Source organism: Tympanuchus pallidicinctus, unplaced genomic scaffold (assembly GCF_026119805.1).
Source record: "Tympanuchus pallidicinctus isolate F22 unplaced genomic scaffold, pur_lepc_1.0 scaffold29, whole genome shotgun sequence".
NCBI lineage: Eukaryota > Metazoa > Chordata > Aves > Galliformes > Phasianidae > Tympanuchus > Tympanuchus pallidicinctus.
The window spans coordinates 426,359-450,037 of record NW_026294746.1 but is presented as its reverse complement, the minus strand read 5'-3'; the positions used below and the strand labels follow the sequence as shown (position 1 = coordinate 450,037).

General features: G+C 45.3%; 1 protein-coding gene across 14 annotated transcripts in view; it reads left to right on the top strand.

Annotated features, from left to right (window-relative positions):
• The window catches only part of CAMTA1 (calmodulin binding transcription activator 1), a 222,429-nt gene that overhangs the window by 73,513 nt on the left and 125,237 nt on the right, over nt 1–23,679 (top strand). For all 14 annotated transcript variants that reach the window (XM_052691940.1, XM_052691938.1, XM_052691936.1 and 11 more), the window contains one exon: nt 13,799–13,934. In XM_052691940.1, coding sequence (XP_052547900.1) covers nt 13,799–13,934 — 136 coding nt within the window. The remainder of the gene's footprint in view (nt 1–13,798; nt 13,935–23,679) is intronic.

The following is a 23,679-nucleotide window of genomic DNA, read 5'->3' as shown; positions in this document are numbered from 1 at the left end:
ATGCAGGGCTCTCACTCTGTGACAAATGAATTAATTGACTTTGTTTTGTGTTTGCGGCATGTTCCCTATATTTTACTTAACTTTCTCACTAGCTGAAAAGCCTCCTGTGTTTCCTTTTGCTCTTTGCTGCCATGCTGAGCAAACAGGATATTACAACTTGATTTACACAGATACAAATAAAGGAGGTTAAGTGATAAGAAAATGTGTAAAGGTTCTCTCAATTAAGAGGAACAAAACTTCTTTCTAAGCACATCTGGGAGCATCTATTGCATCCCCTTATCTGAGGTGTCATCAGAATTCTGGCTGCAGCCTGGACAAAGCAGGCTGTGTTAAACAGTGCTGGGAGGTGGGGTGGGATGGTGGTCTGTGCTCTCCTACAAAGGGCTCAGGCAGTGGTGTTGGAACGACTTGAGTTCAGCTCAAGGATCCCGTGTACGTCGAGACCAGAGTTCCCCAGCCAGGGCTGGGCAGCTCCTGGCACTGAGGTGCTGAGCACAGCCTCCGTCCTGAGCACATCCATGGGATGCTCACGTTGGGCACAGCTTCGCACGGCCGCTGCTGAGCCTGCGTGTCACGTCGTCCTTTGGAGGCGGCTTGGCTGAGCTGGAACGTTGAAAAAGCAACTTCATTAAAGAGCAGTTACAGAATGATTAAAGGTGCCTGCCATGGAAATGAATGGAGCCGCGGTGCCGTGAGGGTTGCCTCTCTTTGCGGCGTTGGCCGGGCGTTTTGTAGAGAAGCATGCAGGGCACACAGGAATTCATCGAGCAGTTTCCAGAAATGATTTCTTTTGTGCGGGACGTTGGCAGAAAGCTGGCAGCCCTCATTGCTCGCTGCTTGGCGGCGTTCGCATTGAACGCGGGCGCACTGAGCTGGGAGAACCACGCAGAGCCAGCCGTGCTCCTGGCATGGCTCCTGGCAGGTGGCTGCTGGAGCTCTGATTTAGGAATGTTGTGAGTTCTTAATTTTATAAACTAACATCACTCTGCTATTAATTGCTCTCCGTGATTTAAACTCCAAGGTGACATTAACGCCGAGTAGATTTTAAAGGTTTTATTTGAAATTGTACGACATTATTAGTGGTGCATTACCTTAGGTTATAGCACACAGCTTTACCTCATGCTGTTGGAATAAGGATTACAATTTTCTGGCCCCTCTGGTATCCCGGGTGACTCATTTAATGATCTGGCCAAGTCGCTGAATTTATTTACAGTAAGTAAATTAAAGCTATGGTACAAATCTTTGCTGTGTAACAGGATTTGTGAGCAGCTGAGAAAGGTTGAAACTGTTGGACCGGTTACCAGGAAAACAGTTTGTGTGTAAGGGAGGATTTGCTTCACTGAACAACACATTGTCCTGGTCATGAAATGCTCAGATGAAACATGGCCGAGAGGCAGGTTGTTTTTTCACTGTCCCGCTTTCTTAGTTCTATTATGCAATATTCAGAGGGAAGCTCCTAAAAACCATCCGTGTGGCATCGCGGGGAGGGGACGCCGTGCTGGCCCAGCAGGGCACTGCCTGCACAGCGCAGCCGCTCCGGCCGGCTCGTGCCCTGCGTTGGCTCGGCACGTTGCTGGTGCTCTGCAGCAGAAGCAGCGGTTCGGTGCTTCCCTTCCCCTCCCCTGATGCTTTTCTGTTTCTGGAATCCTCACCTTCTCTGTTACAGAGAAGCGCTCTGAGAGTTGAAGGTTTGGCTGCCTCTTTTTTTCTGCTCCATGGGAGCGATGTTGTGTTAGAGGAGGAGTTATTGCCTTTGTTTTGTTGCTTTTAGTGCTGCTTCCCTGCTCCGTTTCTGCTGAGCGGCCTTGTGACATCCAAACCAATAAGCAAGCGGTGCATTTTGGATTTTTTAAAATCTGTTTTTAATGATTAACTCTGGTTGTTGCTGCTGCTGAGGAGCCACTCGTTGCAATGTCTTCGTTTGGCAACTTCAAAAGTTCCATCTGAATCGGAGGAAAGTTCTGCCAGGATTTTGTGAACCATCACTGAGTTTCCTTGAAGCAATTTGGTTTCGAAAGAAAGTAAAAGTATGACACACGAAGCATTGCTACTTTTTTTATTATTATTATCTATCAAGTTATTTCTTCCCTAAGCCATCCTTCATCAGAAGTAAATCTGTTTCCTATTTCATCTCTGTTGCCTGATTCGGTATGGATTAGCATTTCTCACGCTGCGGAGCGTTTTCGCTCTGAGCCAAATCTCTCTTCACACAATAGATTGCCATCTTATAATGTAGGACTTATTTCTCCGTCACTTTAAAAGTCCTGCTTCATTAGCTCGGTGACTGTTTGGTAATTTGCAAAGTCACTTTCCGAAGTTTTAATGCTCGCTGGTGAAGAGTCCTCATAATAAATGCATTACATCCCAATGGCGTTGTGATGCCATCAGAAGTGGGAAAAATTAGAAGCGGTGCTTAGATGTGAGCTCGGGATAAGGGAAGCTGTGCAAGGGGCAGTGGGGATGGGGACGGGGCGCTGAGCGTGTAAAGCAGCAAAACTTAATGGGCAGGTGGATTTTGGCTTTTGGGTTCGGTTAGAGCTGCTCCCTGGTGCTCTGCATTGTGGATTTGTGATTCTGAGTGGTTTGAAAAGTGGCAGAGCTCATATCTTGGTTCTCAGATCTGCATATTGCATTCAAGGCAATTGAAAAGAAATTGGGTGAGCACGAAGGTCATCTCATCTGCACTTGAAACGGGTTTGGGTGGGTGCAGAGATGTTCCATCGTGGTCATTACTGCAGCGCGGCTCTCTGTGCTGGATGGGACAGATGCAAATGAATACCTGAACTCCTCAGTCTGCACAGTGTTTGCAGTGTGGAAACATGGACTGTAATGGGAGTGTTTTATATTCATGAAAAAAGCAAACTCCCTGCTATTCAGAACGCTCAGTTGCAATGTGAGTGAATAAATTGTGTGTGCCCTTCCATCCCTGGCAGTAAAACATTCCCACCGTCTTCCTCCCCAAAATCCTGTACTGAAATTAAAGATGGTGTTCACAATATTTCAGGGAGGTTTCAGTTTGCTCAACATTGCACAGAACCTCAGGAGAGCTGCAGTTTGAGTTCTGCCGCTGAGACAGCAGAGATGCCTTATCCCTGGAGGTGCCCTAGGCCACGGATGGGTTCTGAGCAGCCTGAGCTGCTGGGAGCACTCAGGCATGGCATAGGGTATCATCTGGGGGGGCCTTAAGGTCCCCTTCAACCTCAGCCATCCGATGGTTCCGTGATACGATTCTGTGAGAGCGTCACCGCGATTTTCTGCTGTGGGTCCCCGAATGCCAGAGCCTTACGGAGCAGTTTTGAGAGGGACTCCTCAAGGTCCCATGCGGTGTAGGGTCCATGCTGTCCTCAGGGTGGTTTAATTCTGCAGAGCTTTAAATGAAAATGCTCTGGAATACGTAACTATGGTTAAAGAAAGTATTCACGAGAGACTTTTTCCCCTGAATGAAAATCATAATTAAACTTCTTAATTATTTCTTAATTATTTCCATAAATTTCACAACATATGCATACACCGGGCTGCATTTTCTATTTCTTTTTTCCTTTCGTTGCTTTTTAATCAGACCTTTCTTACTGAAACGAAAAGGACGAGGTGGCAGTGCTGGCTCACACGCGTGCTGCACGATCCCAGCAAGGGCGCTCCTGGGAGGACGGTGCAGAGACCGGACACCAGAGAGATGCTGCTTTTGGCAGGGGAGCACAAACTGTTTTGGTCGGTGTTTTCAAACCTGCCTTGTGCCCTTTTTAGCAGCGCTTCTGGTGCCAGCGTGTAGGGAACAGCAATCACCTGACTGCTCGCTGTCAGCGTGAGCTGAGAAAATAACACAGGAAAGAGCCAAACAGTGGGTCTTTAATTAAAGAGTCAGCCAACATTTACCCTTAGATGTCTGGCACGCTGCACGAGGCTTTGAAATTGTGATTGCAGCTTGCCATGTGGGTGTGACGTGGGGTTTTAAAAAGAGATTCACACTCATTTAGATGATCTCAAATTAGTGTGCGATGGAAAAAGGATTTGCTATTATTAAAAGTCAGCTCCAGCTAAATTAATCTGAAAACATGTAATTTTATCTCAACTAAAAATACCGCAAAGTAATTAAATTCAGAAATGGGATGAGCTGAGAAGGTATAAGAAACGATAACCATCCAAATAAAACAATAATTGAGTTGCATTGTAAACAAAGTCCCGGAGGAATTCAAGGTTTTTTTAGAAAGTTAGTTTATAATAAACTTTAAGTCAAGGATGCTTAACAGCTTGATGTGTTTGGGAAATGGTTGACTGCATTCGTATTTGTGTATCAGCCTAAAGAGGAGCGCTGGTGTCTCTGAGGGCTGTGATGATGAGGTCTGAGGGTTCCTTCGTGTTGGCAGGTGCTGAGTGCTGGATGGAGGGAGGACCTGGGCACAGCCCGGCTCTCCGCGTGGCCGAGGGAGCAGGCAGTGGGGAGGTGAGCTGTCAGGGGATCCTCTGAGCCCTGTGACCAACTTAACGCATCGCTGGTGATGGCGCACAGCCTGCGCGGCACCACTGTGTTACATTATGGATCCATCAACTCATTAAGGCTGGAAGAGACCTCTAAGGTCATCCAGTTCAATCGTCCACTTACCACCAATAGTGCCCACTGACCCATGTCCCTTACTACTGCATCTGCCTTAAACACCTCCAGGGACGGTGACCCAGCTGCCTCCCTGAGCAGTGCTGCGCTGCTCCTTCATCTGGAAAAGCTTTGCGAGAGCAACGCAGAAATGTTTCCTTTCCATTTGCTAAAAATACCTTACTCTTAATTCTGAAAAATTACTGTATGGATCTCCATATTTCACAGGCCATAACCAGATTACTACCTTTTACTGGAATACTCCGTGTTAATGAAGACCGACTGGGATTACATAATAGGTTTCCTCTGAAGAAGGCATTATGTGGTTATTTTTTACTGTCTGGCATTCTAGTTAATTGCTTTGTCATCATTAATTGATGGAACCAAATTGATATGAATAAATAGATTACCTTCTCGAGGTTAATCTGAAAGACAGGAGGGGCTCCCAGGGGCGTTCAGCCACGTGCAGTCGGAGCTGCAGGAATGGAGCTCGGGAGGTGGGCGACCCCAGTGAGGTGTTCAAGAGCAGCTGGAGTGGTGAGAGGTGTGAGCATGAGGAACTGTGGTGGGTGACGGTCCTGTCTGTAGAGGAGCAGCGATTCGGTGCCAGTACCAGAGCTGCGGTCGTGGGGGAGAAGAGATCCTTTTTCATGCTAAAGAGTGAAGGGAGCGAAGGCAGACAGATGTGCCTGAGCACATCTTCCTGGGTGCTAATTTTAAGGGCATGCAAATGCATGTTGTCTTTAAAATGTGCAAACACATGGATGCTCACGTAGACAGAAATAACTTAGCAAATATTGCAAGGCTCAACTCCTGCTGACCTTCCTGCAGAGCAGTCGTGCTTTTCACAATGTTAGGAGGTGGTCGTTGGCAGCATCTCTGCGAGTGTGACTGTCATACAATATTTCTGACCAAATCAGGGCTGTAGGTCTTTGGCATTGTGATTTGCGTCCAACAAGAGAGCAATCAATAACTGTTAACACCAAGGAGTTCTGGAAACCCCATAGGTGCATTTGGAAATATAGATGAGATGGGCTCCCCTCAGCACAACAACAGAATCGGGATGATTAATATGGAAACAGCTTAAAGCATTCATGAGTTGTAAGAAGTAATTCTCAGTAAATCAAGCAGCATCCCCATAGGAGCAAGGAATAAGAACTAAATGAGGGCTAACAAAATTGATAAAGGTTCTTGAGCAAGAAAGAGATGAACACCAATTCTTTTAAAATTATATTTAAATGGACAAAGTTGATTCAACCATCCTTCTTCATGCCTTGCACTAAAATTTAGGTCTATAGCACATCATTATATCAAGAAATAATTTTCCAAAAGACTTTTTAGCATTTCATATGCATTTCACTTAATGACAATTTTAATATTCTAGCTTTTTTCCTATACTGTTACAAGGAGGTTTCAATTGCTTGGCATACTGAGAAGTTCATAAAAATTGTTTCTAATTTTTTTTTTCAAATCTGGGATAGAGTTTCAAACCATCAGCATATGAATTATCATTTTATTGAAAGAAAAAAAGATTCCAAATACGGTTGTTAGCCTGCAGCTTGAACTACAGATAGAGCTCTGGGACAGCAGTTTCCAGAAGCATATTCCTGTTTAGTGAGCTGAATGAAAAGGTGCTAAAAACAAGTTCTGGCTTGCTACTGTGGTAAAAAGAAAAGAGCTCCTCTGTCATGTCATATTATACAAACCGTGTGCGTGAGGGTGTTGCCATTATTGACCAGAAGAAATACCAGACGTGATTTCAGCAGTAAGGAGGGCATGGCGGGGTGTGCTGCAGCATGGTGTGGAATATCGAGGCTTCTGGCCCCGTTTTGGGGGATCGTGGCCCCATTGTGAGAACACGTAGCCCAGTTGCCAGGAGTTGGATGCAGTGATCCTTGTGGGTCCCTTCCAGCTTGGGATATTCTGTGGTTCCGTGATTCTGAAAAGTTGAAACTCCTGAACAGCAGAGATGATAAAAAGCCGCCCAGTAATGGAGCTCTTCCTTATTAATTCTTTTTTGTACAGATTCTTTTGCAGTACATTAATTTCTAAGCGTGAATTTCCAGCTAATGAACCTCAGAGCTTCAGTTCTGTCTTTTATTTGGAGATAGAGGAGAGTGAGAAACTTCAGTGGGTTGGTTGTAGCTTTGTCTGTGTGTGTCAGATAACTCTTCTCTGCTATGCTATCCCAACAGGAAAAGTTTGGAGAATCGTGTTTAACTCTGTCTAACAAGCCAAGTGGAACTGGTGCAACTGTGCCACTTAGATATTCTGAAGGCAAGATCTAATAGAGTCTGTATTTACATGGGGAGTGCTGTGAGCCAAAGGCTCTGTTTGGACTCCAAAATCCATGAAGCTAATGGAAGTTCTTCCTCTGACATAAAGGGTTTTGAATGAGGCTGCTCTTCTGCAGAGCTAATTTGGAAAGCATAGACCAGTGCTCCCAATCAATATGGCATATATTTATACGAGCAAAGTACATCAAACCACCCTGTGTACCGAGGTGATTTAAAATAACGCTTAACCTATAGCCTCCCTGGAAATTCTTTCAAGCTCTTTAATGAAGCATTTCTTCAGTAGATGTTTATTTTCTTTTTGTTGATATGTTTATGGTCCTGAGATGCAGATATTTGAGTCACGAAGCATGTCTGATAAATGGAGGCAGAAGAACAAGCTGTGGTGATGTGGGATATTTTGCAGTATTGCCAGTGCAGGTTCTGGCAGTGCAGCTGCCTGTTTCTGCATTTCTAGCCTTTGAGAGGTTCTTAATGTTCGATATTTTGGGCCATTTAAGATCATAATGGCACATAGAAATTGTTTCCTGAAAAAAAAAAAATGCTCTGAGTAAGAGTTTGGCTGTCAGCATTTTCCCAGAGCACTGTTTCCTAATGCAAAGTGCCCTACGGTGTGGACTGAGGAAGGATGGCATCCAGATGGAGGTGGGGGGGGAGGATGGGTGCCCCATCCCCGGAGGTGCTCAAATCCAGGTTGGCTGGGGCCCTGGGCAGCCTCGCCTGGTGGGGCTCCCAGCCCACGGCAGGGGTTTCAAACGGGTGGTCTTTAAGGTCCCCTCCAACCCGAGCCATCCTATGATTCCGTGAGAGCATGGCAGGACCTTGCGCCTGCCTGGAGCTGGCACACGGCTGTGCTGTGCGGCCCAGTGCTTCTGCAGTTTGTTGGGCCAGGGCTTCTGCGGCTGCAGTGGTTTCAGTTCCCAGCATGTATCCTGTTCCCATGGAGGTGCTTTACTTGGCCGCCCATAAACAGTCTGGTGATGCCTTCATACTGGTGTGCGCCCATTCACTTGCATTTGGTTAGAGCCGTAGGTAATTACTCTCATACTTAATGAACAGCATTAGTTTTATTGATGAACGCTGAGGCTACATGCTGGAAAGAGGAGGTAAGGATTAAGTTTTATGGCCTACTGCTGCTATGAAAAGGAGCATCTAGACACCAATTAATGTCCCCTTGATGGGATTAGTCATTGCATTAACTGCAACTCTGGATAAAATTGCTAAGTCTGTTATTTTAGACTTTAACCTCTTACGTTTTGCAGATATCAGATAAATTCACTTTTATCTTAAGTACAGATTATATTTAATGCTAAAGAGAAAAAATCCGGTGTGTTTGCATTTTTGTTGGATTTGCATCTGTTCCCGTGTGGGTAAGAACATCTCTTCCAAAGTTTTTATTTCGTAAGTGAAGAGTTCAAAGGTCAGGCAAATTTCAAACATGGTTTGGAATTCCCCCAAAGCCACGCTAACCATCTCAACTTGGGGATGTGCTCAGATGGAGTTTCCTCTTTCAGCTTTCAGTGTGGACTTCATTCTCCTGGTGAGCCATTGGTGCGGTGGAGGAGAAATGTCAAGGCAAATGAAGACTTGCAGAGCAGCATTTCTCAGGGGAGAAATAACTTCTGTCATCAGATTTTTTCCCTGTTAAAACAAGAAGTGGGAGATGAGGCCTTTCTAAAACTTGATGTCAGTCAGAAGGAATCGCAGCTGACAGTCACCATGTGTCTCTCCTACCCTGCAAATAGGAGCTGTGATATAAGGGCTTTAAATGCTGCACATAGCACAGAAAAGAAATTAATAGAAAGTTTATTTGAAACCCATCATCTGGAAGGTTTGATGGCACCCAGATGGAGCAGAGCTCTCCAAGATAAAAATGTGCCTGCCCAGGTTTCTGTGTGCCGTGGCTGTAACTGGAATGGGAGGCGCTGGGAGCGCTCGCTGTTGGCGCTTCTCTCCACCCACGATCTCAGCCATCCTTCCATGTAGGTTCCCTGTGCTCACACTGGCTGTTCCTTCCCCTGCCCACCTCCCAGCAGGCAGTGAGTGTTGATGCTGCTGGTGGACGAGCTTCAGGAGGCCCTGGGGTTTGGAACCCAAGGGTTTGGAACAGACTGGATGTGATTCCCAGCAAAGCAAAGCGACCCGGCGACATGAACTAAAATAGATGATGCTTTTAAGCAAATTGACAGAGTACCGGATGAGGGAATTAGTGGACTGCATCATTCTTTTCAGATGTTATTACGTACATTCTGTGTTATTTTAAAACGCCCCGCGCTGGCCGCGCGCTATTTTTCTTAGTGTATTCAGACAGGTGTGTGATTTCCCAGGAGTATCGTAGCTCAGCCCTCCCCCTCTTTGGTTTAATTAACTTGAGGAGAATATTTTGAGAGGATTTTTTTCAGTGTAACAGAGTATTCCTTATGACCTCTTTGCCTCTCAGTGCTGGTGGAACCCGCCTGGTCCTCACGCAGCACTGCTCATCTGAGGCCATTTCTGCTCTGCAGAGCTGCGCAGCTGTGGGCGCCCACTGCTTTTGGCCCTGATGGGCTTCAGACTTTCTTTTGTGGGTTTTGTTGTGAAGAATAGAGCGGCTTTAGACATCATAGAATCATGTCAGAGGATCATAGAATGGCTTGAGTTGGAAGGGACCTCAAAGACCATCGAGCTTCAACCCCCCTCTCCTGCAGGTGGGGCTGCCAACCTCCGCATTTAACGCTATCCCAGGCTGCCCAGGGCCTCATCTGACCTGGCCTTGAACACCTCCAGGCAGTTGAAATAAAGATGGGATGACACAATAAAAATCAGTTTTAGAGCAGTGGGCCTTCTAGGGGAAGGGTTTTTTTCTGTCATCCGGGGGAAAAAAAAAGCTCTCTTTTGTTGCTGCAATATCTGCAATTCCCTTTTGGCAACCGGAGCTCCCTCGGCAGTAAAACATAGTTTTCATTAAATGATATGTCTGACATTTACCAAATCTTTATGGACAATTTAGAGGGAACTAGTTGCATTGAGCAGCCTTATTAATATTGCAGTAACATGATTAGGGGAACATCGTGGTCATTTGGGCCGCGGGGGCTTTAATTTACGAGCACAGCGGAGAGGCGGATATGAAGCATCAGCTGACCGAAATATCTTAACCTTAATTTGTTTTCTCTTTGCTCTCTCCTTATGTCTGTTCCATGCTCATGACAAGATGAGCCGCTTTAGATTTTCATTATCCCAGCAAATAACTTGATTAAAAGAACCAAACAAAAACCCCTCCAAATGGGGCTGGGGGGCGGAAGAAGGCGCACGCAGCTTCGTTCGGCCCCGTGCTGGGGATCCCTGCAGAGCCCAGGGGGACACACTTGAAAATAAGCCTGGCGTGGAATCTGGTGTCTCTTTCCGGGCTGTAGCAGGAACAACTTGGGCAAAAATAGCTCTTCTACTGCTGTGCCCATTTATCTGAGAGCCTTGGTGGTAAATAACAGGAGGAGAGAGGGAAGCATCTCAAATCTCATCAATACTTAAGACAAAAGGCTCTCTGCTCTGCAATTACTCTTCCTGTCCTTTTCCCTCCTTCCCCCAGGCCACAAACAAGCAACCTAAATAGAGATCAGGCAGCTTTTAAATGCCACAGACTCATAAAAGAAGGAAATTCAAAGTTGTAACAGAGCCTTCTCTCCTTGCATGCTTGGTGCTATTTTGGGCCATCAGCAAGCAGGCTATCCTGCAAGCTCCACACAGTGGGACCAGCAATAATTGCACCGGCTGTGGCAGCGCAGTGCCCTGCTGTGAGCTCCAGCCCTTCCCTGCTGCTCTGCCACTCAGCTCTGGGGCAGCCTGAGGGCCGCGGGTGCTGGGGGTGGGCAGCTGCACAGCCCCATTAAAATGCTGTTTGATTATTTTCAGTTTTGTCCTGCATTCATGAACAGAGCACTGCGGAGCTGCAGATTAGCTCCTAATCAAATTGCTGTTATCATTCCAGTTCTGCTTCTTGCTGCTGTGGTTCCAGGTGGAGTTTTAGCACGCAGGAGAGCAGTTGCTTTTTGTGACTGATGCCACGCACAGGATCCCGCCTTACTTCAGATGCAGACTTCTCACAAACGCCTCTGGAGCGAACTGGTGGGAAATTACAGCCGCAGAGCAGTTGGTGCTCAAGCTTGCAGCTCCTTCCCCCCTTCTGCAAAGATGCAGGTGAAGCCTTTGCATTTGGCTTTAGCAGTAACACCTCCAGAGGAGACCTGAGCTCCGCACCCGCTGTGTGCCCAGTGCTGCTATCAGCCCTCGATCTGCTGCGTCCCGCAGCAGCCATCAATTTATTGCTCTTGGCTGTGCTTGAGCAAGAGAGATAAGCGCAGGAGATCTTCCCTCTCTATTTTTTCCTACAGGAAGAGAAATATAGCAGCAATGTATATCAGGTTAGAATTGCCTCTCGTTTTATGAAGATATCTTTAGAAACCAGCTGTTTTCCACGAGCGTTAAACTGCCTTGATACACTGCTATCAGAATCGACAGCTCCAGAGATTTCCAAGAGATTTTGTTCTATCGTGTTTTATTTTATTTTGTGTAAATTTCGTTAACTGCTTTCCAGTGACCTCTGACTGTGTTCTTTTTATCACAGAAATAAAAGAACAGAAAACTGATTTCAGCCTTGCAAAATCCCAGCAAGGAGCAAGGTTGCGCAGCTCAACCTTGTGGTCTCTCCACTCCTCATCCAAAATGAGGAGTATTTTACTTCCATGTCAAAATGTTCAAGACCTCCAAGCAGGCCGTAGGACTTGTCTCAGTCAGTCGGTGGACTTGCTGTCTTCTTTACAGGGAGGAGGAGAGGATGAGTTGCTGAGGAGCGCCTGAGGTTCTGTTGCAGGTTATAGTAGGGTTAGGGTTATAAATGTTTGCATATGCAAGAAAAAAATCTGTAATTTCTGTACTGATGATGGCTTGTATTTCAGCCTCATGGAGGTACCCATGCCATACAGGCTGTGATCTAAAGGACTTTTTTTAATTTCACGTATTTATTTATTTCCACCTGTTTCATGGGCTGCTTCCCTGAGACGGATAACTGGGCTGGATTCGTTGGGGTGACCGCTTCATTGTGAGGATCAGCTGCACAAAACCCTCTGCTTCCCACTGTTAAACGTGGCCGTGGATACACAAACTGTTGTTACACAGTAAGAAGGAAGGGGACAGACTCTTCAGCAGGCCCTGCTGTGATAGTATAAGTGGGAATGGTTTCCAAATAAAAGAGGGGAGATTTAGGTTGGATATAAGGAAGAAGTTCTTTACAATGAGGTGCTGAGGCACCAGCACAGGGGGCCCAGAGAGGTGGTGCTGCCCCATCCCTGCGCGTAGCCAAGGTCAGGCTGCAGGGCTCTGAGCACTGGTGGAGCTGTGGATGTCCTGTGCATTGCAGGAGTGGGACAACGTGACCTTTTAGGGTCCCTTCCAATTCAAATGATTCTGTGATGCTACGCAGATTGGGGAGGAGAATACTGTGTTTTAGTTTGGGTTCCATGAATGAAGATTTCCCTGTGATCACAAACACCTTTTCTTGTGAGCTGAGTTCCCATAGTGTTTGTTGGGCTCTGAATGCATCCCATCCAAACTTGGTGCTTCTTCCACATGTGAACTAATAGGAATGCAAGTGAGAAACCAGACACGTCCTGGAGCCGCTCTGTGACACAGCGGCAAGGATGCAGCAAAACAGAGCATCCATCATTACTGCCTTCTTAACTTCCTGCAGTTCTGCTGTGGTCATGAGGCAGAAGTATTCCTTGGGAAGGGCGTCCCACCATCCCTCACCAAAGCCTCTTGCTGGTATGGGCAGTGTACGTTTTTAATAGAAGTGCCTCTCCTCCCAGTTCCAGAAGAGGAAATAAATGCACACATGTATAGGAATGTGCAGTAGGTGGACACAAAGGTCTGTTGTGACGCACTGTCACGCACTGTTGTGCTGTTTCTCTGAGGGAAAGCAGTGTAACAGAGGGTTCCCTCTCCCTGGAAGGACCCTGTTTGCTCACTGTGTGTCTGTGGGTTCAGGAGCTGTGCTTTATCACGTGTCTCCAGCCAAGGACTGCCTATGGAAGTTGTTTATTGCAGCTGCTGCTAATGTTGTTTTTCTTTCTGTTCTTGGTGTTCTAAAACAAAATTACTGTGACTAATGTACCACTGTAAATTTCTGCAGCATCTACAGTGCTGCTGTCTGCGTGTGATGCATGGTGTCTTTTTAGTGTATTTTTTTAATATTTCAGCAGAGATGCCCCTTTTGTGTATTGGCTTAGCAAATGGCAAAGCACTTCTGTGAAATGCAGCGCAGCAAGAAGGTGTTAAGTCCTGTCTGCTGGACAGATGTCCGTGTTTCTTTACTGATACCCTAAAGTGTCAATGTGCTTCTTAAGAGGAAAATGTTTTCATACATCTCTAAAGTCACGTTGCTCAAAAAAGAGGAAGTTATCCCACGTCTGACATCGATCTGAGTGCAAACAGTGAAAGTGATGTATGAACTGATGCTTTTCAGCTTCTGGTGCTGTGTGAGAGGCACCGGTGTGACCTGACCCTGCAGAGGCACTGCAAACAGAGATTTCTCCCCCCCAGAAATAACGCCTTTTTATCTCTGCGCTTTTCTTTCCTTCTAATTTTCAGTTTGTATTTGAGCCCAAGAATAGCAGCCCTTGCAAAGTCATCGTCATTCTTATTTCTTTCTTCTTTTTTACACCAGCCATTGGCACTTTGTTACACGCCGGACTCTAAAGTAAAACTTGGCAGGCTGTAAAACATAGTTAACCTGATTCAAAGCGGCGAAAGGTGAAAAAGAAAGAGGTGCCAAATATGGAATATTGCTTTTCTACAGAGACTTTCCTCGCTCTGCAGCGCGCTGTTTCATAAGTTCTCTTGGAGTGTTTTTTGCTTTATCTCATTCTTTGTTTCTGGTTTGCAGACCGCAGAATGGTTCTATGATCCTGTATAATAGGAAGAAGGTGAAGTACAGGAAAGATGGGTATTGCTGGAAAAAAAGGAAAGATGGGAAAACCACCCGAGAGGATCACATGAAGCTGAAAGTCCAAGGAGTGGAGGTAGGAGAACTTTGCAAGTATTCTCCTTTTTTTTTCACGTGGAAGCTGTGTGTTTGTGATTGATTCTCACCAAACAGGTAATTTTCACACTAATTGTCATCATTTTGCATATGCTCATTAAGAGTTGCTCTTAGAATGTGCAGAAATAGATTTTCTATTGAATTTAGACCAGAATCAGACTCTGCTTGAGAGAATGTTTTGAAAGAGACTGTTGCTCTACTGATGTTCCTTAGCAACTCAAAAAAAACCAGACGGATCATTTCACCTGACGCGGTGTTTCTGGAACGAGCCTGTTTGTTCTAAAATATGTCACCGTTTGACATAACCATTCTCCTACAGTCTGTGTGTGAGAAATGAGCTATTGGATCGCATCAATCACTTCTGATGCGCAGATGTGGATTAAAAAAATGAGGGTTTTTAATTTTTTTACTGTATTAAATGGGAATTGCGTGTTCTGGTGGTTGGAGTTCTGATGCAAAGTTGGTTCTTAAGATAACAAGACTGTTCCTTTGGGCCAAAAGGATGAGGAAATGTTCGGCAGCACGGTGTAGCTGCGTTACCCAGAAATGCTCTGATTAGCAAATGAATAGTGAAGCTGTAAGGGTATATATTTGTATAAGCTGTATTGATTTTTGTAGTTAATAGACTGTGAGCACCACTATGGATCTGAGGCTGCACCCGTTTGTGCAGGCGCAGCACAGAACAGTTCGTGGCGCTGCGAGGAACTGATGCTGCCAAAGGGCCATTGAGGTTCTGCCCACCCTGGGGTGGGAGCAGCAGCTGCACTGCTGCACGGCGGCCTTGTGCTCGCATCCCATCCGCGGAGCTGCGTTCAGCCTGCGCTGCTCCCAGCAGTTGGGTGCATGGAAGGCGTTCCGCGCTCACGCTCCCTTCTAGGCAATTTGTCATTCTTACATTCTGTCTGTTTTAATGAGGTTTTTGGTTTTAAAATAGTATTAAATGGATTGCATTATATTACACCAGGGAGACATAACTTTGTTCCATAATTTTTACATCCAATAACAATGTTTTATTATGACAAGCCAAAAAAAAAGTCAGCATAATAGAAATTGTAGTTTGTTTTTGTTTAGTGTTTGCAGAATGGGATTTAATTAAGTTCCATGAACTTTAACAATGCAGAATACCAAAACCTGCGCCGCAAACTTCAGCTATAGGACAGCAACCTGTGACAACCACACATATGCATTCTTCAGTGAACACTTTCCTGATGGCTTTTTTTTTCTAAATAGGGTGATCAGCCATTAGTACCTGACTTCTTGTATGTCTGCACCTACCGCATTTAAGTCAAATACTTCTACTCTGAGTGCAGTAATTCCTATTTTGCTGCTTCTAGAAGGTAACACACCTTTAATGGAATGTACAGAGGGTCAGAGAATGCACCAATTTGAAGTTTCTTTCAGTGGTCAATCACTTTCACCACTTAAGAAAATAAGGGTCATAGTGATTTCCTTCTGATTTGAATGTGTCTGAGTTCAGCCACTCATTCTTATGTCATTCTCCACTTTAAGAGCCCCTTAGTACTTTATATTTAGCCTCCAAGGAGATACCTGTGCTCTCTAATCCAGCCTGTCTTTCAGACTTCTTAATGTGAAGCCTAATAGGCAGAACCTGGGCCTCCTTGTTGTGATAAATGTGGGACTCACTCTGTGCTGCAGTGCCAGGGGTCTCCCAGCAGGTAACGCAGTGCACAAGCACGGATCTGGTTCCTGCATCAATGCTGTGGACAATTAATGGGATTTTCATCAGGCCTCCAAACTGGTGGAACACAGTTTCTACATAATTCTATGCATTAGATAGCAAAAGGGGAGTATCAGAATCCAGATTGATCATTTAAGCGTTGAAAAGAAATGGACATTTTCTCCCTCAGGGCATCAGAACACGCAAAGGAAGCAATGATTCAGGTAGCAGTGATTGATGTCAGGAGAAAATAAACCCACCTGAACAACCAAAGAGAGATTCAGGTCCCAATCAGAAAGTTAACTCCAGCATACTTTTGGAGCTAGGAGAGCTGGATCCGTTGTGGAAATCTCTCCTGTTCTTTGAGTACGTCCCATTCGCTTGTCTTTCAGCTTTGCTGATTTAATTCCAGCTGAAACAGGCAAAAATGAGTGCTAATAAGTAACAGTGTGGGTCTGGTGCACCATTCCAGTGTTTTCCGAAGGCTGTAGGACAAGTTTCCCTGCAGGATGAGCTCAGGTTCGCTCCACTTTGCTGCACCGCAGTGCTTTTCTCTCCAGCCCACTCTCAGGTCTTGCTGCTACCTGCTTGCTCATTTTGCTGACAGTGTTGCATCTAATAATTGCTACAGATCTGAGTTCTGAACCATGTAGAAAAAGTTAATTTTCTTGACCCCAAAATGTTACTTGGAAAGAATGATGTATTTTAACCTTTTTAATTACTAGCTCAGGGCACCCTGCACTGCTGCTTCATGGATAGAGTACGTTGTTATGTTTCTGATCCCATCCTAACTGGAAGTGATGTTCTTTACTTGGATACAGGCAACAGATTTAAAATAATAAAAAAAGACCCTTTTAAAAGTTGGAATGATATTGTTGTTAACCACATTAGAGTTTAACAGGGCATGAAATAACTGTCTGCCTTGTGGCATTGCCAGATCGCGTTTGCTGTTCTTGCAGCCAGAAGATAAATAGGTATCATGGCCGTACTGATGGAAAAATACAAAGGCAGCCAAGAACACAGATCGTATCCAAATCCAGTTTTGGGAACGGCAGTTGCTAGGTGAAAAGGAAAAACACATTGGCCCATACGAGCACTGACCAGCCAATTCTGAAACGTTCTTTGTGTGAGTGGATTTTACCACTAATGGCTTTCTGAGTTCGATACAGGGAATGGCTTCTGCATCTGTCCCAGATTTGGGTAAGGAAAAAAAATGGAAGCAGTTGCACTCTGGGATCTTCGTGTTCATCTCTACCATGCAGAGGGATTTGATGAGCGTGGACAATAAAGAAAAACTAGAAAATCTAGGAAGGGGAATAAACTAATTAATCAAGCAGATGCTAAGTGATAACTGCCTGAAATGCTTAAGCTGCTGCCTCACTTAGCATCACTATGAGTAAGGGGTTCGGATATTACTTGGTTAATCTGGTGCACAATCCTCTTAGAAAATGCTTGATAAACCAGAAAGAAGTTAATTTGGCCTTTCCCTTAATATACATCTTTGTGCAATTCTTTGTGGAATCTATTAAAAATCTCCAGTCCGTGATCCTTTTTAAAATTCTAATTAATTAGGATCCCTGGTGATATGTTCCTAATCAATTCACATAATTAAAAATTTTAACTAATAAATAAGGAGTAAGTTGAAATAGCTGTCAAGTCGTTGCAGCCTGGTGCTGCTATGGGTTGTGGTTGGGCTGCGGGGCGCTTGGTGCATTCGCCGCTCCTTTTTCTACGCCTCTTTCCAGGTGTCCATCAGTTTCACATCCACACGAATTGGTTGCTCCTGCAATTAATGCATGCTTGTATTTTTGTGGGAAATATCCCCGTGTTTTGAAAGGCTGGCACAGATGCTCTTGCTCTTTATCCTATATTGAAAACAGGTTTGTTCTTTCCAAATCCCATTGCCTGAAGAGAAGTTAGAGCAAATGGCTCTGCTAAATTTCAGGCAGAGCTCTGACCTGCTGAGCCGCTCTGAGCGTGAGCAGCGCTGCCTGGGATGCGGTTGTGCCAAATTGCTGCCATGAACCTGCTGCCCTACCGAAATCCAGTGGTGGAAGCAGCAGCAGCACCGCTTTGTGCGCTGCCTCTCATCTCCATACTTGTGTGGAAGAGGAGCAGTGCTGTCTGCTGGACAGTGAGGACCCCCCTCTGCAGCCCCAGTTCGTTAGTGAGGCAGGTTCATCAGTTTTGATTTAGTCTGGCACCACTGATTTAAGATTGGAGCGATCAGAGAACAAGATGAGCGCATTAAGCTTGTAGGTTTGAAATGTCTCGTTCTCTAATGTATAGATGTGTGTTATCTCAGTACAATATGACAATCTTTATGAATTTCTTAAAAAGAAAAAAAAAAGGTAAAACTTGATCTAAGTCTTATTAAGAGAGAAACTCCCTTGTGGGGATGGAGATGCAGAATACCAATTTTGCATGCAGGACTTGTATTTAATTATTATCATAACAGTCCCTTAACACTGTTACAGATTAGTCCACAAGGACACAAATGGAAGTTTTAGATTATTCAATTACTACAGAAACCCTGGAATATCACTGTCAGGACTTGACAGAGGCTCCTTCAGCTCGCCGTGAGCCCGGCCTGGCGCGCGGTGCGATAACGCCGCGATTCGCGCAGCGCTGAGCTGCAAATGCACAGCGGCGACTTCTCCTTTTAGGAGGTGACCAAGTGGGCTTTCCTGCATTATGCAAAGAACCCATCGCGGAATATTAAACCAAAGATGTTTTTACCTTTCAATTCCCCATCAGTGAAATGTACGTGTAAGTTATTACTGGAGGGCGAAAGCAACAAGCAACTTCTGAGATCACACGCTCAGCAGCACTAATCTTGTAAACTATTCCTAGGACAGCCTGATCCAATTCGCTTTAATTTACATGGGCTTTACTCCCCCTCAGAGGTGAGCTGCGTAGTTTGCAAACTAATTAGGATTACATTGTTCAGTCAGGCTGCTTAATGCATTCCAGAAAAATACTGCGGAATGGCTTTGGAGAAGAAATTAGAGTTTAATGTGAAAGGCTTTCTGAAAATATTACACACATATGTGCATACATTAACACAAAAAAGCACAGCCCTGAAATGAAAGGAGAAAAATTGCTCGGGAGTAGTGACAGTTCCTATACAAATCTATGCTTTATCATCGCTATTAAGGATTTTTTTTCCTTAGGTCGCTGGAAATATTTAACTTCTGCCATATGATTTCTAACCAGAATCCCCCTTCATCTCCTGCAATTCATTGGAGGCACAGAGCATAGGAGTGTCTCCCCACTTACGGTTTGTGTCCCACAGCTCTGATGTCCCTGATGACCATAAGGCCCAGCTCCGACCCATGCGGAGCTCCTGCAGAGCAGCCGGGCAGTGCTGGAGTGAGGGGTCGGCTCCTCATGTCTGAAGGGCGTATGGGTCATCATTGGATCTGCAGTGAGTCACCCAGGAACCTCTTCCAAAGAGGTCACACGTATCAATCACTCACGTTCTGTACTGGGATCCCAATGCGTGCACTTACAGTAGCATCAATTCACAGCAAACGTTGGTGGGTTCTGGCATCATTTTGCAGCACTCGCTGTGTTTTGGGCAGCTTCGACCCTGTAACCACCCAACCTTCTGCTGCTGTAGCTTATCCTGCAGTTTGGGCTGCCAGGAGCAATGGAGGGCCGTGGGGCACAAGGAATGGTGACTGCTGCACGGGGCAGCTCTGCAGTAGCCATGCAGTCAGTGGTTTTGCAATGGACTGCATCACCCCTTTTTTCCTGTTTAGTAACTAACGGGAATAAAGCTGAGCCACGTGCCGTAGGATTGCAATTCAAATTCATTCACTGAGGTCTGAGCATTTTTCATTTCGCATGTAAAGGCGGTTTCTATGTAAATTGTTCCAAAAGAATCTCTGTGGACTAATGACATTAGCGTCGGGACAGATTGAAATGGTTTGAGTGATTGATACTACAGCTACATCACGATGCTGTAAATGGTAAGAAAGGTGGTAGATCAAAGAGTTCTCCCCTCTTTCAGCAGTCCTTCTTAAATAAAACATTAGAGCAAGTGCACAGATAGGGAACGAGCAAACAGCCCCTCCTGCCCTGCCCTGAGACGTGAGGTTGGTGTCACCCGAAAGCCTGCAGCACAAATGCACGTTGACATTTATATTGACTTTTTCCATTTAGAGAAATTTGAAATTAAATATATTTTCTGCCAGCTCTGTGGAAAAATCCATTTATGAAAGCAAAATCCAATAGGAGATCTAAAGATTGGTGGGCAGAAATGAAATATTTTGAGAATAAAATATATGGAGATTGGATTGTTGGATCTATGCTCTATTTAACATGCTGGGGGCTGGAGAGGAACGCTGAGGTTTATTGCTCTGAACTTTATCCCAATGGCTGCAGTTTAGATGAGGAACTTTAAAGCAAAATGAAAATGAGTATTTGGGGGTCAGAGACAATGTTCTGCATTTACTTTTTTGGACCACCCTCAATTTCCATGGGTGTCCCTACAGGCACTCAGAAGGACTCGGCGTGGGTTGGTTTGGTGTTTTTGCGCCTGCAGTGACCTTGCAGTAGATTGCAGTAGGCACCAGTTTCTGTAGCACTGAAGCAAAGCTGCTGCGAAGGGCAACGCTGCGCTTCCACGTGAGATGAAGAGGTTCACTTTTTTCTGCAGGGATCCGTTTGATTGCTCAGAGGATCCAGATGATGAAGCAGTGTGTGTCTTGTAATCTTGTAATTGCACTGTTGGCTGTGACGGAGATAAGAACTTCCCCTGGAAAGGAGGAACTCCTGTGTTGTTCTGTTACACTTCTGGCTTTTTAATGTGTTTATTTTTATTTATTTATTTTGTGGTGCGTTAGAAAGGAAATCAAATCACATTTGCTGTGTTGCTGCTAATTCTGTATGCATCAGAGATGCATTAAACATTTTCATTTCCTGAGTTCGTGTTCAGAAGACAAAAGTGTACACTGGGAGGGGAAGCAGGAAGATGTGAGTCACGTTCAGAGGTCGGGAGGCTCTGGAGGTCCTAAATAAAATCCGGTATTGTCTTCATACAGCAGAAAAGAACCCAAGGATACAGGAGCCATAAACAGAGGGAATGAATGTGTAAAACCAATATGGTCGAAATCAAGTTACTTGTTGGTAGGTAGTGTTGGTACAACTGGTGTGGGATTGGTTATGACTCAGTATTCACTTAAAAAAAAAGGAAAGAAAGCAAAAATAGTCCAGAGCACAGGAAAGTTCAGTGATTCTGTGATGGAAGTTCCAGATGCCACCTGGTGTTGCCTCATCCCTACCATCTCCCTGCCACACATTGGGTTTCTGTGCTGGTCAGTGTGTGTGCAGGGAGGAGCCCTTATCCAAAAGACAATTCCTGTTATGTAACAGGGGAGACTGAACACAGTGAACAGTGGAGGAGCGGATAGAACAGGATTTCACTTTGGCTTTGTCTCTCTGTGTGCACTTCTTACTGGCCACCACTTGGTAGGACAGTATTTATTTTTTGCCGACAAGAGATGTGAATTAGCCAATGTTTGCACAACTCTTTGAAACACAGAGCATTGCCTGCAAACTAACACCCTCCTGTAAGAAATGGAACTGAATGAAGAGAAATGGAGTTGGCCTGTTCCCATTTTTAAAGCCAGATCAGAATGACACTTATGGTCCTGGTTGTTCCTTGGGACACGCTGTTACCTCTTCCATGTGTTCTGATGTGTGCTCACAGTCCTCTGCAATTGTGTATACCTGTTCTTAATGGCAAAGCTGCGTGCATGAAGGCTGCAGAGCTGAAATCCCCTGTGGTGGAGGTGGGAAGCTTTCAGTGCTGGATGCAGCGCGTCTGTGAGCAGCAGACGGTCAGAGTGATGCTGATCTGTTCAGCTGGATGCTTTGTCAGATTTTTGTATGTGGTCTCACTTCAGTGGCCAACTGTTTGCAAAATAGGAAGAGCCTGGACCAGCTCTCAGAAAATAGCCTGGTTGCAAAAGCATTAAAAAAAAAAAAGAAAAAAAGAAAAAGCAAGCAGGCATCTTAAACTAAAACAGCCCTAATGAAATATTAGCCCCTGCTGCAACATGGCTGAGATAAGGGTCGGTGGTGTGAGGGGCAGACAGGGCTGAGGTCGGTGATGTTTTCCAGTCACAAATATGCAGCATCTGAGAGCATGGTACAGGCAGCTGCCCGTGAACCAAATATCTGTTCTACAACAAAAAAGCACAAGTGATCCTGTCAGCAATTAAGGTAATGTAGGAAATGTAAATTACTGCATTTGAGGAAAAAAAAAAAAATTCTACTATCTGCTTGTCTTAAAAATGCCACGGACATTAGGTTGCGTTTAGCAACTGCCTCATTTGTGCAGAATATCCTTTCCTTATAATTGTATGATAATGTATTCATTCATCTCCGTGTTTTCATATTTCTGCTGCCATCGCGTGGCTGCTGAGGATGAACAGCAGCCTGTGGGCAGCATCCCTGCCACAGCGGAGCCCCGGGGCCGCCGGGGGCTGCAGAGCCGTGGAAGGGGTTGGGATTCTGCTGCATCTTCAGGCACCGGGGCGGCACTGCTGCCTGCCGGGACAGCGGCTGGGTGTCAGCACAGCGCCGGCTGCCTTTGGGATCTGCCGGTGGTTGATGGGGCTTCGCGTCCTCTCTGGGGCTTCTGGTGTTCCTACCAACCTAATGCTCACTGTGGCACAGTAAGGAACAGCATGCCCACCATATCATACCAGACATGGGCACTCTGGTGATACTTCAGGTTTTTGCTCTCCTTTCTGCATCGAGATTGTTTGTGTGCGAGGTAGACCTGCTCCTGACCCAGTTCAGAGGCTTCAACTCCTGGCTGTGTTGTGTGGGACCTTTCACGAACAAAAAACCCAATTGTTTACCTAAACGTTTCTGTTAAGCACTTGGGGGTGGGGGGCAGTGCTGATCTGTGAGAACAGAACCTTTCACTGGCTGAGGACAGCGGTGCCCCTCCATGTAGCTGTTCTTGCCCCTCACTGCAGCAAATACGGTGCGTTTTCCCATAAAAAGGCCCCGTGCTGCTAAGGACTGCAACATTTTAGAGTACTATAAATGTTCTGAAGATTATGTCTTCTGTCTGACCTAAGTATATTTTATAATGCCGCGTGGGTGTTTCTGTTTATGGTTACACTTTGCCTGCAGTTTTTATGTGCCTATTGCCATAAACAAATTCTGAAGAAATGAGAGAGAAAGAAAGAAAGAACAGATGTATACGTAAGCACGGGAAGGTTGTTACACAATGCTGTGATTTGGCTGCGCTGGCTGCCATTCTACTGCTCTGACTCTTTTGTGCGCATGATGTAAGCAAGTGCTTTGCCCTTTCCGTGCCCTTTTGACAGCCAGGCTCATTGTGATCCTAGGGGACAGTTTTCCCAGCAGTATGTAATGCTACCCGTCACGGCCACAGCCATTTATTTTAGTTTATTTCCTCGAAGTAGAAACAAGCTCCTTAGCTTAAAAAGATGAAATACGTCCTCCTCTCCTGCCCTGCATCACGTCCCTTCCTACACGTCCTCTCAGACAGAAGACTTTGCCCAGTGCTCATTAGGCTTAATTTTAACAACGGTTCTGCTTTGTTCAGCTTTTTGTAGGCTATAAGGCAAGCAGTCGCAGACCCCTTTGGAAAACAAATGAATGGTATCAGCCGTAACTGAACTTTCTCCAGGATGCGTGGGGCTCCATCCTGCCCACAGCCACAGGAGCACTGCAGGCCTGCTGTTCTGCTTTTAGATTTCAGTGTCTTTCCAATCTCTCCTTGTTAGAGTAACAAAGAACACATTCCTAATTACAACCATATTTGTGGTAAATCATGAACTTTCTTGAGAATGTTGACTGAAGTTTGTGTCCCCATGATCCTTCCATTTCCATGCCTGGGGCACACAGAGGCCTTTCAAGATCTCCTTTTCCACGCTTTTGAATTTTTTGATCTACTGTAGTGGCATACGATATATGGAAAAGTTTTGATTGCAAATCTGAAAACTAAAGTTTTATTAATAGCTGTAGGGCACTGGAATTTAATACTTACGTGAGTTCT